General features: G+C 37.9%; 1 protein-coding gene across 5 annotated transcripts; it reads left to right on the forward strand.

Moving 5' to 3' along the window:
- The first annotated feature begins 699 nt into the window (after positions 1-699).
- On the forward strand, positions 700-14,472 carry LOC123872404. 5 transcript variants are annotated; one of them, XM_045916657.1, is made up of 13 exons: positions 700-958; positions 1,044-1,155; positions 2,266-2,397; positions 3,040-3,098; positions 4,334-4,490; positions 5,100-5,268; positions 5,586-5,768; positions 6,789-6,936; positions 8,264-9,346; positions 10,697-10,787; positions 11,532-11,750; positions 12,080-12,300; positions 12,539-14,472. In XM_045916657.1, exons 1-11 carry the CDS (start codon positions 931-933, stop codon positions 11,716-11,718), a joined length of 2,349 nt encoding a protein of 782 aa, XP_045772613.1. In that variant the 5' UTR covers positions 700-930; the 3' UTR covers positions 11,719-11,750; positions 12,080-12,300; positions 12,539-14,472. The 5 variants fall into 5 exon arrangements, with proteins under 5 accessions (XP_045772613.1, XP_045772614.1, XP_045772617.1 ...); XM_045916658.1 differs by having other exon boundaries at positions 11,532-11,714; positions 12,066-12,300; XM_045916661.1 differs by lacking the exon at positions 8,264-9,346 and having other exon boundaries at positions 11,532-12,300.
- Positions 14,473-15,793: the final 1,321 nt, after the last annotated feature.

Consider the following 15,793-nt stretch of genomic DNA (forward strand, 5'->3'; position numbering starts at 1 on the left):
GCCAATGGCCAATGCAACACGGCATAACTTATCCAGTGTACTTTTTATTATGTCTATATCTGTGACCTATTGCTAGAAGAATTTCTAGTGTCTATGAATGGTCTGTGACCTATATCTACATTCTATTTATAATCTGTTTACACTAATAGTGATGTACCATAGTTTGTTTATAAAAGTATCGATAAAGAAAGGCAAAACATTTTATTGGATCATTTAAAAAAATATTCCACTACTTAAATATTTTAAACTAAGATCAAAGATTTCTATTATACATTTAGTATTAGTTGTTACAAAGTAGAACAGTAAAATTAAATATAATTCATGTTTTGGGTATATTTGAAATTGATAGTGTTATACCTATTATTTTAAATTGTATTTCAAAAATGAGTTCATTTTTCAGAATTGAATTAAACAGTAGGTAAAAAGTGTCCAAACTAAAAAAAATCGTATCCACCTTGTGACATCCTGGCTAGAAAAATATTTCGACGCAATCTAATATGATTTCCTGCAAAATCCATTGAAAATTTGTTCTACGAAATCCATTGAAAATTTATTGAATTAAAATACAATTATAAATAAAAAATCTTCACAACATAGCATGAACGATTTCCTTTGTTAGTTTGGACGTTATGAACAGCTTTCACCTTGTTAATCGATTGTCGATAATCGAATCATACCGCGTCCGGTTAGCGTCGACAATCGAATCTTATCCAGTGTCAGGTTAGCACAACACTACAGACGTAAAACCGTTTTTATTACAAAAAAAAAAAACTATTTTTGTATTTTACTGTAGCGTAACGAATTTAATTATTAGCCAATCCAATGAAAAATATAAACAATCGTTGACCGTTAACGTGCGAGAGTGGATTAAAACCACGTTAAATAGTATTCATTTAAACTTATAACTTCCAGAAGTTTGACAAAAACAAAATGAGTTTAGACGACGGAAACACAGACGGTGAGTGTAATTTTAAATGTTTATTATTGTAACTACGCGTTGGTACACTTCCTCATTACTGTAGTTATACGGCTTGTGTTTTTAGAATACATCGTCACGGCCCTGCAGATTTTTCAATATTGTGGAGCCGACGCCGGCAGTACTTTACGGGTTGATGCTTTGATGGACCAATTCGCACCGTTTGTGAAAACAAACAAGTAAGCTTAGATTCATGTTTAACCATTGATTTAAGAAAAAAACATCCCTAATTTAACTTGTAGTCATACCTATAAAAATGGTTTATAAATAGCGAAGACAAAATGTCAAATAAACAAGTAATTTAAACTGCCCTAGATTCCTCATGGTATTATTTTATTAATAGACTTATCACATACCTTTGCTTTGTCCAAGTTTAGTCCTCGTTGTTTCCTCATATTATATTAGTATGTGAATGTTAAAACTATGATTTAGTATACTGAAATGTCTCAGTTAACAGCTTTGTTAATGTCTAAATATTCTGATATTTTCAAAGCTGTTCTGATAATTGGTTATAACTTATAAACAATAATCTATTGCTTGGGAGTCTCAAAAGTTATGTGGTTATGTTTCAGTATTTCATCACTTTACTCCAAGAACTCATTAATTACAAATTATCAAGTGCAGTTTACAGTCTACTTGGCTGAGTTTGTTGTGGCCTCTGCTCAGACTTGGGCACATTTCAAACCCTCGTAGCTTTATTTTAAGTTTACTGAATTGATTATAACCAGTATATCATCTTACAAATGTAAAATTCTGGCCATAAAAATGAGTACAATATGTATATACATATATACTTTATTGCACCACAAAACACAAAAGACAGGTTACAAAAAGAAAACTAATAATAAAACTTCCGACAAAACACACCACCGTTTTTTGCCGTCAACACTAACTCTAGTGTAGCATTGCCACACAATATTTTTAGCTCCGATTTTCACCTAAAACAGAATTATGAGCCTGGGCCACATAACCTGTTAAGACTTATAAATAAAAGTACCTTGCTGGAAGCTTGAATATTGAAGTATTTAATTTAGGTTCAGAGCTAACATGTCAACTTCTTTATGAAACACCCAATCAAAACCTCACAATAGGTACAAAAAAGCAACTGCCTTTATCGCTATATAGCGATCCGTTCCAGACAACCTTAACACTACCATTTACCAACAATGGTACCTACTTTGAATATATTTGTAGCTTAAAGAGTTTATACACCGATTTTTATAACTGTGCAACAGTTGTTTGTTATAACAGATTTCTACTGTATTATAATATTTGTATATTATACTCAGGGCAGAATACAGCTGTCTCAGATCTCTGCTGGACCCAGAGCAGAGTAATCCAGAGATAACCGTGTCCATGCTGGCAACCAGCCTCAACAAGTACAGTGAGAGCCAGAAGATCAAAATTGACTTGGATGAGAGGTAATTTTTAAACACCACACACTTGACCAATTTTTTTAAGGTTCTGTACCTCAAAAGGAAAAACGGAAGCCTTATAGGATCATTTTTTTGTCTGTCTATCTGTCTGTTTGTCTGCCTGTTGTGTCTGTCAAGAAAACCTATAAGGAACTACCCGTTGATCTAGAATCATGAAATTTTTGTAGGTAGGTAGGTCTTATAGCATTATGCATAATAGTTTTTGATTTATCATGCAAAATGTTATGAAAAAATACCCAAGTATGGAACCCTCAGTGCAAGAGTCTGACTCGCACTTGGCGGGTTTTTAAATTTGTGCATCTCTATTCAGTTTGAATCAGTTTAGTGCTCGCAAATCAGAGTCTGAACACAAAGTATATTACTGTGTATTTTACAAAAACAATTGCAAGTTGGACCCCACACATAAAGGGTTATGTACCATTATACAAGAAATAACACTTTTTTACTTGTGCTTTGAGACATTGCTACCTGCCAAATTCCATGATTCTAGGTCAACAGCAAATTCCAGGTTTAGATTAAAAACGAGGAAGCAAATTGCTTCATACGTGTCTGAGGAATTTCAACTACCTGTCATGTGTGGTTATTTATGCCTTTAATGTATATATTGATTTTTTTTATCTATTACAGTTTCAACCTGAAGTGTGGACAAGTACCACATGACTCCGATTCAGGGATATCAACTGATGGTATGTACACATTAAGTACTCACATGATGCATGTTAGTGTTATCTTAAACCTACAATATAATATAGCCACATTGGATTCACTACCATTACTCAGCCTTTTCAACTGACTTCAAAAATGTAGGAAGTTCTCAATTTGACTCTCTTTTTTTTAATTTTGTTTTTTATTTTTTGGAAGTTGTAATTAAAAAAGACTGCCCTGGCAAAAAACAAATTAAAAAGTAAGATTTTCACTCTTGAAAATGGGCCCTAATATAGCTGCCATATTAAATTTTTGAACCCTGACAACATTACACTCCCTTTTAGGGTTCTGTACCTTAAAAGGAAAAAGGATCACTTTATGGGATCAATTTGTTGTTGTCTATCTGTCTGCCTGTCGTGTCTGTTTAGAAACCTATAGGGTACTTCCCGTTAACCTAGAATCATGAAATTTGGTAGGTAGGTAGGTATTAATGGAAAAATCCGAAAACCGTGAATTAGTGCTTACATCACAAAAAAAAGATATTTTTTGTACAATGGTATGGAACCCTTGCTGTGCAAGTCCAGCTCACACTTGACCCGTTTTCTAGGCAGTCCCAGTTTCTCGCTGGTTTTGGCCTGGTAAGGCCTTTTCGTGTATGGGGGGGCTTTATCAGCTATCAGACAGTTACATTGAAGTATTTCCGGAACCATTATCGCGACATAGTTGCGACGGATTTTAATACTAACGTAACTAGTCTCATATAACTCCGTTTATATGGTTATTCATTGAAAAAAAAAAAAATTTTAAAAAACTACTGGATATGGATTCAGAAGTTGGAACAATCTCTTCTTCTATGTTGGTACAAAGCGGTAGGATGTGTTTTTAATTTTTTTACTTCAACATCAAATAAAGATAAAAGGTGGACAATCCAAACCACATGGTGGAAAGGACCAGAAGGCAAAAGGGATGTTGGAAGGCCAAACAAAAGCTGAACTGATGACATCATAAAAACAGCAGGCAAAAACTGGATAGATCTTGTCAAGGAGAGAGACGGCAATGGAAGAAGTTGGAGGAGGCCTTTACCCCAGAAGGGGCCCATATCTCATAAACATACATTTTTTTAAATTTTTTTTTATTTAGTTATAGATATGGGTATGGCTTTTTCATTTTATTTTAACAACTAATAGTAATAATCAATCCAATAATCAACAACATACCTAGTACTACAACAACAAGAAAATATCTGCTTCAAAAATTGTATCACTTTTGCCTTCAGGTTTCCAGCTGCTAGAGGACTTGCAATGCGAGTTGCGCGAAAAGACACATCTGGCTCAACAGCTGCGAACTCAGCTGGACTATTCCGACCGCCATCATGAGGAAGCGCTAGCCACAGTCATCGCTGAGAGGAACTCTTTGCGAGCACATCTCAGTATGTGAGTACATCCAACCTCTCGGTATGGACCTATGGGCCGAAACGCCCCTCTCAATTTGATCACGTATCGAAACACCAAGCATATCTCTCTCCATCGCCTACCTTTCTCGCCTACTGAGTGACAGCTTTATTATGAGACCCATAGTGTATGAAAGTTCCTATACAAGACCTATGTCCAGTATGGGCGTATATGGGTTGACGATCATGATGATGATGCCTTCCTATCACAGTATAAGAAGAGACATAACATACCGTCCTAACTCTGTACATCTTTTTTTAGACTTCAATTGCTTTTATACATGGCATAATATTGTATTGTATGGCTGGACCGATGACCTGAAAAAGGTGGCGGGGAGCGGGTGGATGAGGAAGGCGGAGGACCGTGTTTTGTGGCGCGCTCTTGGAAAGGCCTATGTCCAGCAGTGGACGCATACAGGCTGATGGATGGATGGATAATATTGTATATCAAATCTTTGAAAAGAGCAACCGCCGAGTTTCTTGCTGGTTCTCCTCGGTAGGAAAGGCATTCCGAACCAGTGGTAGATGCTTTTGACGATTCAAAAGAACTTGTAAAAGTCTAATTGAATGAAAATATTTTGAATTTGAATAGGTTACGTGACGAGAACCAAACGTTGACGCACGTAAAACGCGATTATGAAGACGTGTGCGAAAGGCTCGGCTGCAGCGAAAAAGCTCTCGACGAGGCGCGGAGGGAACTGGAATGTACTCGGCGACGGGCTAAAGTGCTGACTGAGCAAGTCACACTGTTGGAGAATGAGGTACGTTAGGACGAGCGCACTTTGGATGTGTCTTCGTATGAATTTAACTCGTCTAAACACGCACGAATAACCACGATCTTCCAATAATCTTGGGTCTCACAGTTTGAGTTCGAGTTGGCGAAGGCAAGCCACACTTTGTATGCGTTTTCATACGAATTTTACTCGTGCGAATACGTACGAACACGCACGAACAATCCCGATCTTCCGAGTACTACACGCACGCAGACTAGATGATTGTTTTACATAACTGATATAAGCTGTCACAAATCCTTCTCGTTTCTTTTACCAATACAAATATTATTCTTTTGTGTTTATAGAAATTGAACCTTCAAGAGCTGCTCTCAAAGTCCAAGGATGAATGTCACCGCATCAACGAAATGTACGCTAGCCGACAGTCCTCCTTGCTGGAGAAGAACGAGACGCTACGTACAGAGCACGCGGACCTCTCCGCCCGGATGAGGGACCAAGAGGAGTTCATGCAGCAGATCATCAAGGAGAAGGTAACTCTGCCCGGTGGCTCTAGTTTACTTTGTGGGGTAGTCCACACATTTTGTTTTCCGCATGCGTTTCACTTGTCGCTGCGTTAAAATTCATGGGGTGCAGTGGTAAGGGGTGTGTCTATCCTCCTTACTGAACGAGAATGAGCACAGAGCACGCGGACCTCGCCGCCCGGATGAGGGACCAGGAGGAGTTCATGCAGGAGATCATCAAGGAGAAGGTAACTTAAGTGTTCCGAAAGTTTTAAGCCTTACAGCCTTCCTAAGAGTCTCGGACAAATATATGAAGTCGTTGTTGCTGTCGCCAGTTGTTTGGCTTTTTTGGAGACCTGCACTTTTTTGGATGTAATATCTGCCAAATTTTTTCATATAAAATATAGCCTATGTCACCTGGATCATACTTAATAACGAATCGATTGACACCTATCTAAATCGGCTCAGTAGTTTAGGCGCTACGGTGGACTACACATAAATACAAACCTACATATAGACATACATATATACTGTTAAAATCATTACCCTTCCTTTTTGCTTTTGGACAAACATGGTTTATACACTGCGCTTACCGGTACGCGGTCTCCACTCCAGAACACGTCTGCCCCAACGGCCGTCGGTTCTGCGACAGACATGGCCTGCCCATTGCCACTTCAGCTTACTAATCCTTTGAGCTATGTCGGTCGCTTTTGTTCTCCTGCGAATTTCCTCGTTCCGGATTTTATCCCTGAGAATAATACCCAACATAGCTCGCTCCATAGCGCGCTGAGCGACTTTTAGTTTGTGGACGAGGCCAACTGTCAGAGGCCGGTAAGCGCAGTGTGGGACGACCTCCAGCCCGCTGGACCGATGACCTGAAGAAGGTGGCGGGGAGCGGGTGGATGAGGAAGGCGGAGGACCGTGTTTGGTGGCGCGCTCTTGGAAAGGCCTATGTCCAGCTGTGGACGCTTACAGGCTGATGAATGGATGGATGGATGGTTTATATATATTTTGTCTGGTCAGCGTGTAATAATGTAACCAATATCCTAGGTGATTCTGGAGATGGAGCTAAAGGACTTGCTGAACAAGTCCAACCACCCCGCCCATCACATGGAGCGTTCTATCGACGTGAGCTACACTGAAGACCAGATGCTCACTGCACTGGACAGCCTCAACGCTGACAGCAGGTTCCCACAAGGTAAGCCTGGAAAACTGTAAAATTATGTAAATTTTTAACAGACTTCAAAACAAGTGTAAATTAAAAATTTATAACACCCCCGACGATCCAAAGTATCTGAGTTTTCCAAAACATCATTTTCAAATAAATAATTATGTATTTAGGCAACGTCCGTCTTGACAGCTTGACATTTGTCTATTGACATAATATTATGAACCTAACGGTTATCTAACCTTCTTTTCTACAAGAAAACTAGAAAAGAGCTGATAACTCTTAAACGGCTGAACCAATTTTTTTAGATTATAGCTAAGAACACTCTCGATCAAGCCACCTTTCAAACAAAAAAAAGTAAATTAAAATCGGTTCATTCGTTTAGGCGCTACGATGCCACAGACAGATACACAGATACACAGATACACAGACAAACAGATACACAGATACACACGTCAAACTTATAACACCCCTCTTTTTGGGTCGAGGGTTAAAAAAAGAGGTTCTTATTTCGACTGTCACTTTTTTTATGTGTTTGTTACGTGATTGCTCCGCCAATTAAGGAGTCGTCAAAATCGAAGCGTAATAATTATGAATCGATTCTGATGATACTTTTTTTTTGTTATGTCCAGAGCTATTCAAATAATTGAGAAGCTGGCAAACAGAATCAGACTAGTCCATGAAATTAAATTTTCAATTCAATTCCCAATTATTGGCTTTTAGGTGTGCCAACTGGACACATTCCATACAACTGTGTGTTCCATACATTGCAATAACCCATTAATATTTCTATGTAAAAATATCCTTGCTTTTGATAAGGAGCATAAGCTTTAAATCTATGCCTTAACCTGCAACAGTTCAAGCCTACTTATTTGGATGTATGATTATATTATTACTTTGCATACGTCATTTAGGTTGATATGGTAATGCCCAAAATGCGTAAAACAAGTAATCTAATCTGAACACGAGGTGTATGTCTGTATGAGTGTGCATTGTACAAAAACAAATCTCATTCTTGCTTGGTCTATGTCATGTGCGACCTGCCATGTTACAACTTCAACCCCCCGATTGTAAGAAAAACGTATTCATGGTTATCGTTATCCGTTATATGCCCTTTGATTGGTTCATTCGCTGTTTAGTTTTTTTCACAGCCAATCAAAAGGGAGAATTTCTTGACGATAACGATAACCTTGAATACATTTTTCTTACACAATCGGGGGGTTGATTAGACAACTTGTTTTGCAAAAAATACGTAGTCACTTTATAACCTGTTTCTATCAAATTTACTTTCAGCCAACTCTTGTAATTAACGCTTTATCTGTTTATAACCGCTTTTTCTCGCTAATTGTCAATCTAGAGAGCCGCCTGCTTGATGAGGAATCCTTCCTAAACGCCCTCAAGGAGGACCAAGGCCGACCCACGAACATGTCCCTCTTCGACGAAATACGTCTCAGTTTCTGTAACACGTCCAGACTTAACATAACAGACTTGAACATTACACCAGCGGTAGAAAAACCTGTTCTCGACGAATTCGTTACAGCGTCCACTCAAACTGACGAAAAACTTTATTACGTTAATGAAAACGAGATATTCAAACCCTGCAGTTGTAATACTGATTCGTTTTCCTTAAGCGTTGCAACGCAAACCAATGAAGATGATATTGAAGGTCAAAACAATTCGATATTGGATACACAAATTGATCAGAACAATATTAATGAGAACAATGCCATACATAATGCAGTGAGAAATACAAAAAATGATGTAAACAAGATTAATAATAAAGATAATTTAACAGATAAAATTACAGGCAAAGAAAGTATTGTAAACGACACGAAAATTAATAAAAGCCGTAAAAACGATAATATAACATTAGATTCACGAGAAAGAGAGAGAAGATATAATCAATTTATTAAAAATCGTAAACAAATAAGATCGCAATCAGCTCCGAACGTTGGTGGAATTAAGAGAGGACCTTATTGTTTGAGATTTAAACCAGAATCGAAAGATCAAACAACTATGACTTGCACAGATGTATATGAAGTTTTCAAAGACACAGAAGTAATGAATTTTGGTACACAGACCGATGCATTCGAAATCAAACCCAATGGTAATAACAATAGCGTTCAAGTATGCTTTGATTGTACCAAATGTACTGAATGCGATAGATTGAAGAAATATGTAACCAAACTGGAAAACGAATTAAACTTTTCCAATTCGACTATAAATGAAATGCAAGAAAAGTTACATCAATATGAGGAAAATTTGAATCATTTATCGAGATGCATAGATGAAGGGAATGAAAGGAATAATTTCTTACAAGTTGTTGCAGACAGTTTGAAAGCTAAACTTGTTTTATTGGAGGGTACATGCGCTAGTCAAGGAAATAAAATCGATCGGCTATTTTGTGATACTTGCTGCGCTGAAATTCAAACTGAAAGTGGTAATTTTGTTGGTCAATGGTATGGATTCTGATGGCAACTAAATTTGAGAGTATTCGCATCTCTTTCTTATTAATGCAATAAGAAAGGGACAGAGAAACTTAATTTAATTTAGAACTGTCAAACCTTGTGAGTTAGGTGCCAATCGTGAGCTTATAGTTAAAATTTGCAGAGTGCACTATTTAGAGTCTAAATCTAAAATTCATTTTCTGTCCTTTTTTAGCAATATTAAAAAGAAAAAGATGCAGATCTAAATTTAGTTTACAGAAAACCATCAGAATCGACGCCTATTTGTGTTGTAGTTAGTCAACATCGTAGTTAGAATTGTGTTGTCCTATAGTTAGTTTATTAAGATGAAATTCACCTTCATCTAATGAATTATCATTTAATTATCATTTAACAGGGTAGGTGAGAATTTATTTCCTAGTTAAAAATATTAGAAGCAATACAAACTATGAATTCTGTATTATAATTGTTTTGGTGGTGGCTGTAGTTTATATTGGTAGACCAGAAAGTGGGTGGTAGTTTGTGTTGTACATAAATTTATGTGGGTATAGTAACGTGGGCTCGTGGGAATTTTTGTGTAACATTTTTATTCTCAATCCTTTATCCATTATAGATCAAGATTTCAGGACCGCCAGAACTATCTTATTAACAATATTCTGTAAAACATACATTCAACTCTCTTTTACAGCTTGTTCACACAGACTGCGTAAGCGTAGACGTAGCGCGTACCATTGCGTTGTAATGTATGTAACTGTGTGAGACATGGCACACCGCTTGCGTGGCGTGACTTAATGCGTGCAGTTATGTCTACGGATTCACGCGCGTCACTACGCACGTGTCACGTGTACGTGCTTGGTGTGAATCAGCTTTAACCGTTCACGAGACACAGTCCGCTGACAGACAGACAGATAGACGGACGGACAGCAGAATCTTAGTAATTGGGTCTAATGGGACCCTTCGAGTACGGAACCCTAAAGATCAGCACTTAGACTTTGAGAAAAGTGAGTAATGTGTAAATTTTGATAGTTGATAGTTTTTTGGCCATCAGTACTAGGCTAGCAAATAGGCCTACAGTAAAAGTACACTCTTAGGCTGAGATCTATTAAGCGCACTTTGACGTTGCTCAGACTTAAGACACTGTTAAAACGAGACAGCGTTGTACCGCAGGCATAAATCTGTCTCGTTTTAACTGAAATTTAAGTTTAAGCAAAGTACACTACTCCGCTCATTTTGTTTCTCAGAAAATAAGTAACTCTGGTGGTCCTGGGGTCTTGGACCATTATCGTGTAGCTCGATCTATCACCTTGTATTGTACGAAGCAGTGACGTTTCGCCTTATATTTGCAGAACAATCGACAGTATCGACGCAGGTGGAGACCCCTTGCGCCGACTGTCTCAAACGGAACGCCCCGCACCGCAGCATCAGGAGATACCTGTGGTGAGTAAATAATATCAACAGTGGTGTGTCTGTCTGTCTGTCTGCTATCTTTTCACGGCCCAACAGTTTACCGATTCTGACGAAATTTGGTATAGAGTTTGCTTATATCCCGGGGACGGGCGTAGGCTACTTTTTATCCCGGAAAATCAAAACGTTCCCACGGGATGCCTAAAGACCCATCCGCTTAGCCGATTTGTATGTTTGGTACCGAGGTAGCTTTTGTCCCTGTAATTGACATAGGCAACTTTTATCCCAGAACATCAAACAGTTCCCACGGGATCTTTACAAACTTAAAGTTGCTAGTTAAGTATCCTACTGGCAGATTACAGCTAGGATTAATTGTTAGCAGCTAGTACAATTATTTAGAAAAATCATAAACTCCCAAATTGCCTCTAAAATATGTGATGGTCAAGTGAACCTTTTGGAGTTACTTCCTTTTTAAGCTATTAATTTTATTAACACTATAACAGTGAAAGAAATCATTGTGAGGAAACCAGCATGCCTGCCATTAATAATAATTCTCAAAGGTGTGTGAAGTCTGCCAATCCGCACTTGCAGCACTATGGCTTAAAAAGTTAAAACATTCATGTTCTGAGAGAGACTGGTCTGGCAATGAGTTGCAATGATGATGATGAAATTGCTTCTGCTGGAATCTCACCGCCCATAAGATCATTGGCAGGCAGATCGTCAAGTGCATGTTATTTGAATTTCTAAGACGAATCTCACTCGTCAGTCTGCTTGCAGGGAGCCGCTAAAGAGTCTCTTCCAGCTGTTCGCAGTGCTGTGCTTCCTGTTCGCGCTGTACCTTCTGTATGGTGTCACGCGGCGCTGGCGCGCGTGTCGCGAGCCGCTGCCGTGGCGCTGGCTGCAACCCTCAGACCTCGTTGACCTGTTCCTCACCATCGAATATGTCTCTGACGTGCCCATGTGACTGTAGTAAACTTTACCATCAGTGCCAGTGAAATAGAGTGAAGAGTGTATTATGATCGCGTTCATTTCTTATTTGATATCGCTGTTGAGTAGGGTATATTTTAATAGTACAGATTTCTTTTCACATAGCTATAATTATACCCAAATAGTCCATGTCTTTTGTTCCCATGTGACTCATGCACTACCAGTAACGAACAGTGCTGTGATTCCTGTTCGCACTGTACCTTCTGTATGGTGTGATTCGACGATGCGTGGCGCTGGCTGCAACTTTTAGACCTGGTTGAACTGTTCCTCACCATCGAGTATGTCTCTGACGTGCCCATGTGACTGTAGTGAACTTTACCACATGTGACTGTAGTGAACTTTACCATCAGTGCCAGTGAACTTTACCATCAGTGCCAGTGAACTTTACCATCAGTGCCAGTAAACTTTACCACCAGTGCCAGTGAAATTAGTGAAATAGAGAAATGTGTTGTTGGGGTACAATTGGTAATCAAATGAGTCAGCTATGTTTAGTAATGATTTATTTTCACACAGTTCATCATCATCATCATCATAGGTGTCCACAGCTGGACATAAGTCTGTTGTAGGGACTTTTTTTTTTCTCTCTCGTCTGGCTTTTACAATGATTAGCCAATGTCAAGTTTGTAGTTATTTGTAACAAGTTAGCTAAACTATACAAGTATGGACCCCGTCTGTGCCGGCGCTCGCCGACATACGCACGGCAACCCCCTTAGAGCGCTTTCCAGTCAGTTTTAACAAAAAAAAAACACTCCAAAAGGGCAGAGCACGCCCGCCAGCTAAGACCAACACAGACGAAGTCTGTAGGGACTTCCACACGTTGTGTTATTCATTTGATATAGTCTATCCACCTAGTAGGGGGGTCTTCCAGACCGCCATTCTAGCACCTTGGGGCATCCAGATTTTTTAATACTTCATGATATTTTGTAAAATTAACAAAAGAAGTTGCGCTCGCTACATTCGCGCTGGTTATCATTTAACGTTTGCTTTGACGTGGGTTAAAATATAAAATCTATGCTACCCTAATTTTTTTTCAATTATAATTGTTTTGTCATTGGCAACTAAAATTTTAATTATTTTTTAAATTGTAAATACCTTTATATTTTTTCACTTTCTATTAATTAATACCTAACCTTTAAAAAACAATTTTTAATTACTGTAATATTCATTGTTATTATTTGTGTTTGCTTTATTGCTATTTCACTTCCACATTTTTCAGTCTCTTATCTGTGCATATTATTTTTAATTGATTGATTAAAGAAAATTCTTGATTTAAAACTATTAATACATATTCATCGTTAATAACTTAAAAGTGTCTGATTTATTTTTCTTATTCTAATTTCCTACAAATGTAGACATGTCTTCCATGATTTTACTTGACTGTAATTAATACATTTTATTAGTTTTATATAAATTAGGATTAACATTATCATTTTGCATATTAACTGAGTAAAAGTCTAGTAAAGTCCTGTATGCACCAGCCTTTATGGCTAATTTAATCATCTATGGGTGATATCAGATGGTTCACTCAGAGTGAATATTCACTCAGTAATTGGTTTTGTGTTTCACCTTTGATTCATTCTCTGTTTCATTTCAAATGAAGGATGCCGAATGAAACAAAAAATGAACTAACTACTCATATCATGTGATATCACCTCCACTCTAGACATCTGTAGCAATTGTTTGCATAAAAATAGTGAATTTTAATTAGATTGCTTGAAGTCACCAATCAATTTTCCTGGAAATTAAAAGGAAACTAATTTTTGTGTTTGTCTACTATCTTTAATGTATATTGTGAAGATTTTTGGAATCAACAAAAATGCACGTTTGCCTTAATTAGAAATTCTGTGATACTTCTGTGCCAGTGTTTTAGTTGTAAGATTTTATTGTTTTAAACTAAAAATTTGTATAAGAAAACGTGTTTGACCAAAAAATAGTTTTAAATTGTTATCGACCTGATATCTACTATTTTGATGTGTTTTTATCCTAGTTAAGAAAACGTAATTAAGCATAACATCGCGCTGCCCATGCAAAATCCGCTATGTATTTTTTTTTGATTTTCATTTTTGATATCTTTTTTTTTTGGTTTTAAAAGGTGTGTGTACATGTAGAAATCTGTTCTTTAGCATGTATGCTAGTTCAAGAGATAATCTTTTAATGTATGTGATTTTGGTCTAAAAGTAAAGTATGTTTCCCCAAAAATTTAAGTTTAAAAGAGTCTCCTGAAAACTTGTGATTTTCCACATAGCGGAATTTCCATGCGCAGCGACGATAAGCAAATCTACATTTTTATACTGGTCCTTATTAGTACCTAAACAATCTCTAAATGAAAAACTGCTATCCCTTTCAAGATGTTTCCTTTGGAAAAGGATAGCATTAGATTAGATATCAAATTATTAATTTAGAGGTTAAAAACAAACAAAGCAAATAAGTACCAATGTCTTATTATATAACCTGATTTTATTAAGGCCCGTTTTACACTCGCGCGTCAATCGCGTTTAATAGCTCGTTCACACAGGCTGCGTAAGCGTAGACGTAGCGCGTACCATTGCGTTGAATGTATGGACCTGTATGAAACATGGCACACCGCTTGCGTAAAGCGTGGATGTATGCGTAACCCGGTGTGTTAGGGGTTTACGCGCGTCACTACGTAATTGGTGTGAATCGGCCTTAAACTGCGCGACAAATATGCCCGTCTGCAGTCGCAACTTTGGCAGAGACAAAGAGACAGACTGATGGGCAGTGACGGATTAACCCTTAAACAAATTAAGCAATTGCCTAGGGCATCACGTCTGAGGGGGCACCAGAAGAAGCACAAAAAAAAAACCATCCTTAGGGCATCACGTCTCACTCTCACGTCACCAAAAACCACACCAAAAAAAGTTTCTAGGACTAATTTGAAGATTCGCTCGTTTTAAGTTGACATAGAGTCCGATCTAGAGTCATAACCCCACTCCCGCTTGCCCACTCGCTGCCCGCTTGTGCATTCGACAATTCGAACCTAACTACTCCACTTCTAAAGTACATTACATCTCATCATCTTATTTTACAAAAAACTAATGTTTTTAGGCGGTAAAGGTTTAAAGACCGATTCTAGTGGACATACGGATAGTAGTCCAGTAATTCTGTAATATGAGATGGAAAGTTTTCAGAATGTTATGCAAATTGGTGGTTTTATAGATTTCGATGTGCTCTTTCCGAATTTTTATTTTGCCACCTCGTACTTTTGCCGCTCGCGCCGCCATCTTGGAAAAATGGCGCCCAAAAACAGTTTTTTCACGATAACTTCTTTCCCACTCATTTTACGATAAAAATGGCTATGTAACAATTAAACTAGAGACAATTTCCTACAATTTGTGTAGTCACCTTTTTTTGTAGACTCAATAGTTTCAGCGTACGAGTGCCACAAAGCCCACTCCAACACTCGTTTTGGCTAAATAACTCATTTCCACCCCACCATGTGGTAGAGTGAGTGGCGTGATTTTTTTTATGGTATCTCCAGGAACCGGTAGTCACCTTCAATTTAAGCCATCAGTTCGACCAGAGAATACTAACACTCTTCAGAATTCTGCTCGAGATAAGAGTAAATATACTGCATCGCAGTTTCGATCTCACGTACATATGAGCCTATTTTTTTGGGTTTTAAACCCAAAAGATGCCCATGGGACCTTATTACTAAGCCTCCGCTGTCATCCGTTTGCTTGTCCGTCTGTCCGTCTGTCTGTCAGCGTGCTGTATCTCATGAACCGTAATAGGTAAAAAGTTGAAATTTTCACATAATGTGTATTTTTATTGCCGTTATAATAACAAATAATAAAAATTTCAAAATGGCCGCCATGAAAAAATATAAAAAAGAGCATTATTTCTTGTATTATGGTACGGAACCCTTCCTATGTGAGTTGGACTCGCACTTGACCGATTTTTCGGCGTCTCGAGCATGTTTATAATGTGGTCGCAGTCAATACACAATATCGCAATTCGTGCATGAAAAGTTTTACCTCGCACTACAAACTAAAAAAATAAAAAAATGGGTCAAGTGCAAGCCCAACTCGCAC

This window comes from Maniola jurtina, chromosome 15 (genome assembly GCF_905333055.1).
Source record: "Maniola jurtina chromosome 15, ilManJurt1.1, whole genome shotgun sequence".
Taxonomy (NCBI): Eukaryota; Metazoa; Arthropoda; class Insecta; order Lepidoptera; family Nymphalidae; genus Maniola; species Maniola jurtina.

Excerpts from the sequence above, each read along its gene's own strand:
- LOC123872404 (XM_045916657.1), top strand. The coding sequence starts at position 931 with ATGAGTTTAGACGACGGAAACACAGACG. Across the intron at positions 959-1,043 it reads AGACGACGGAAACACAGACG|AATACATCGTCACGGCCCTG; the intron begins GTGAGTGTAATT and ends TTGTGTTTTTAG. Across the intron at positions 5,269-5,585 it reads TCACACTGTTGGAGAATGAG|AAATTGAACCTTCAAGAGCT; the intron begins GTACGTTAGGAC and ends TTGTGTTTATAG.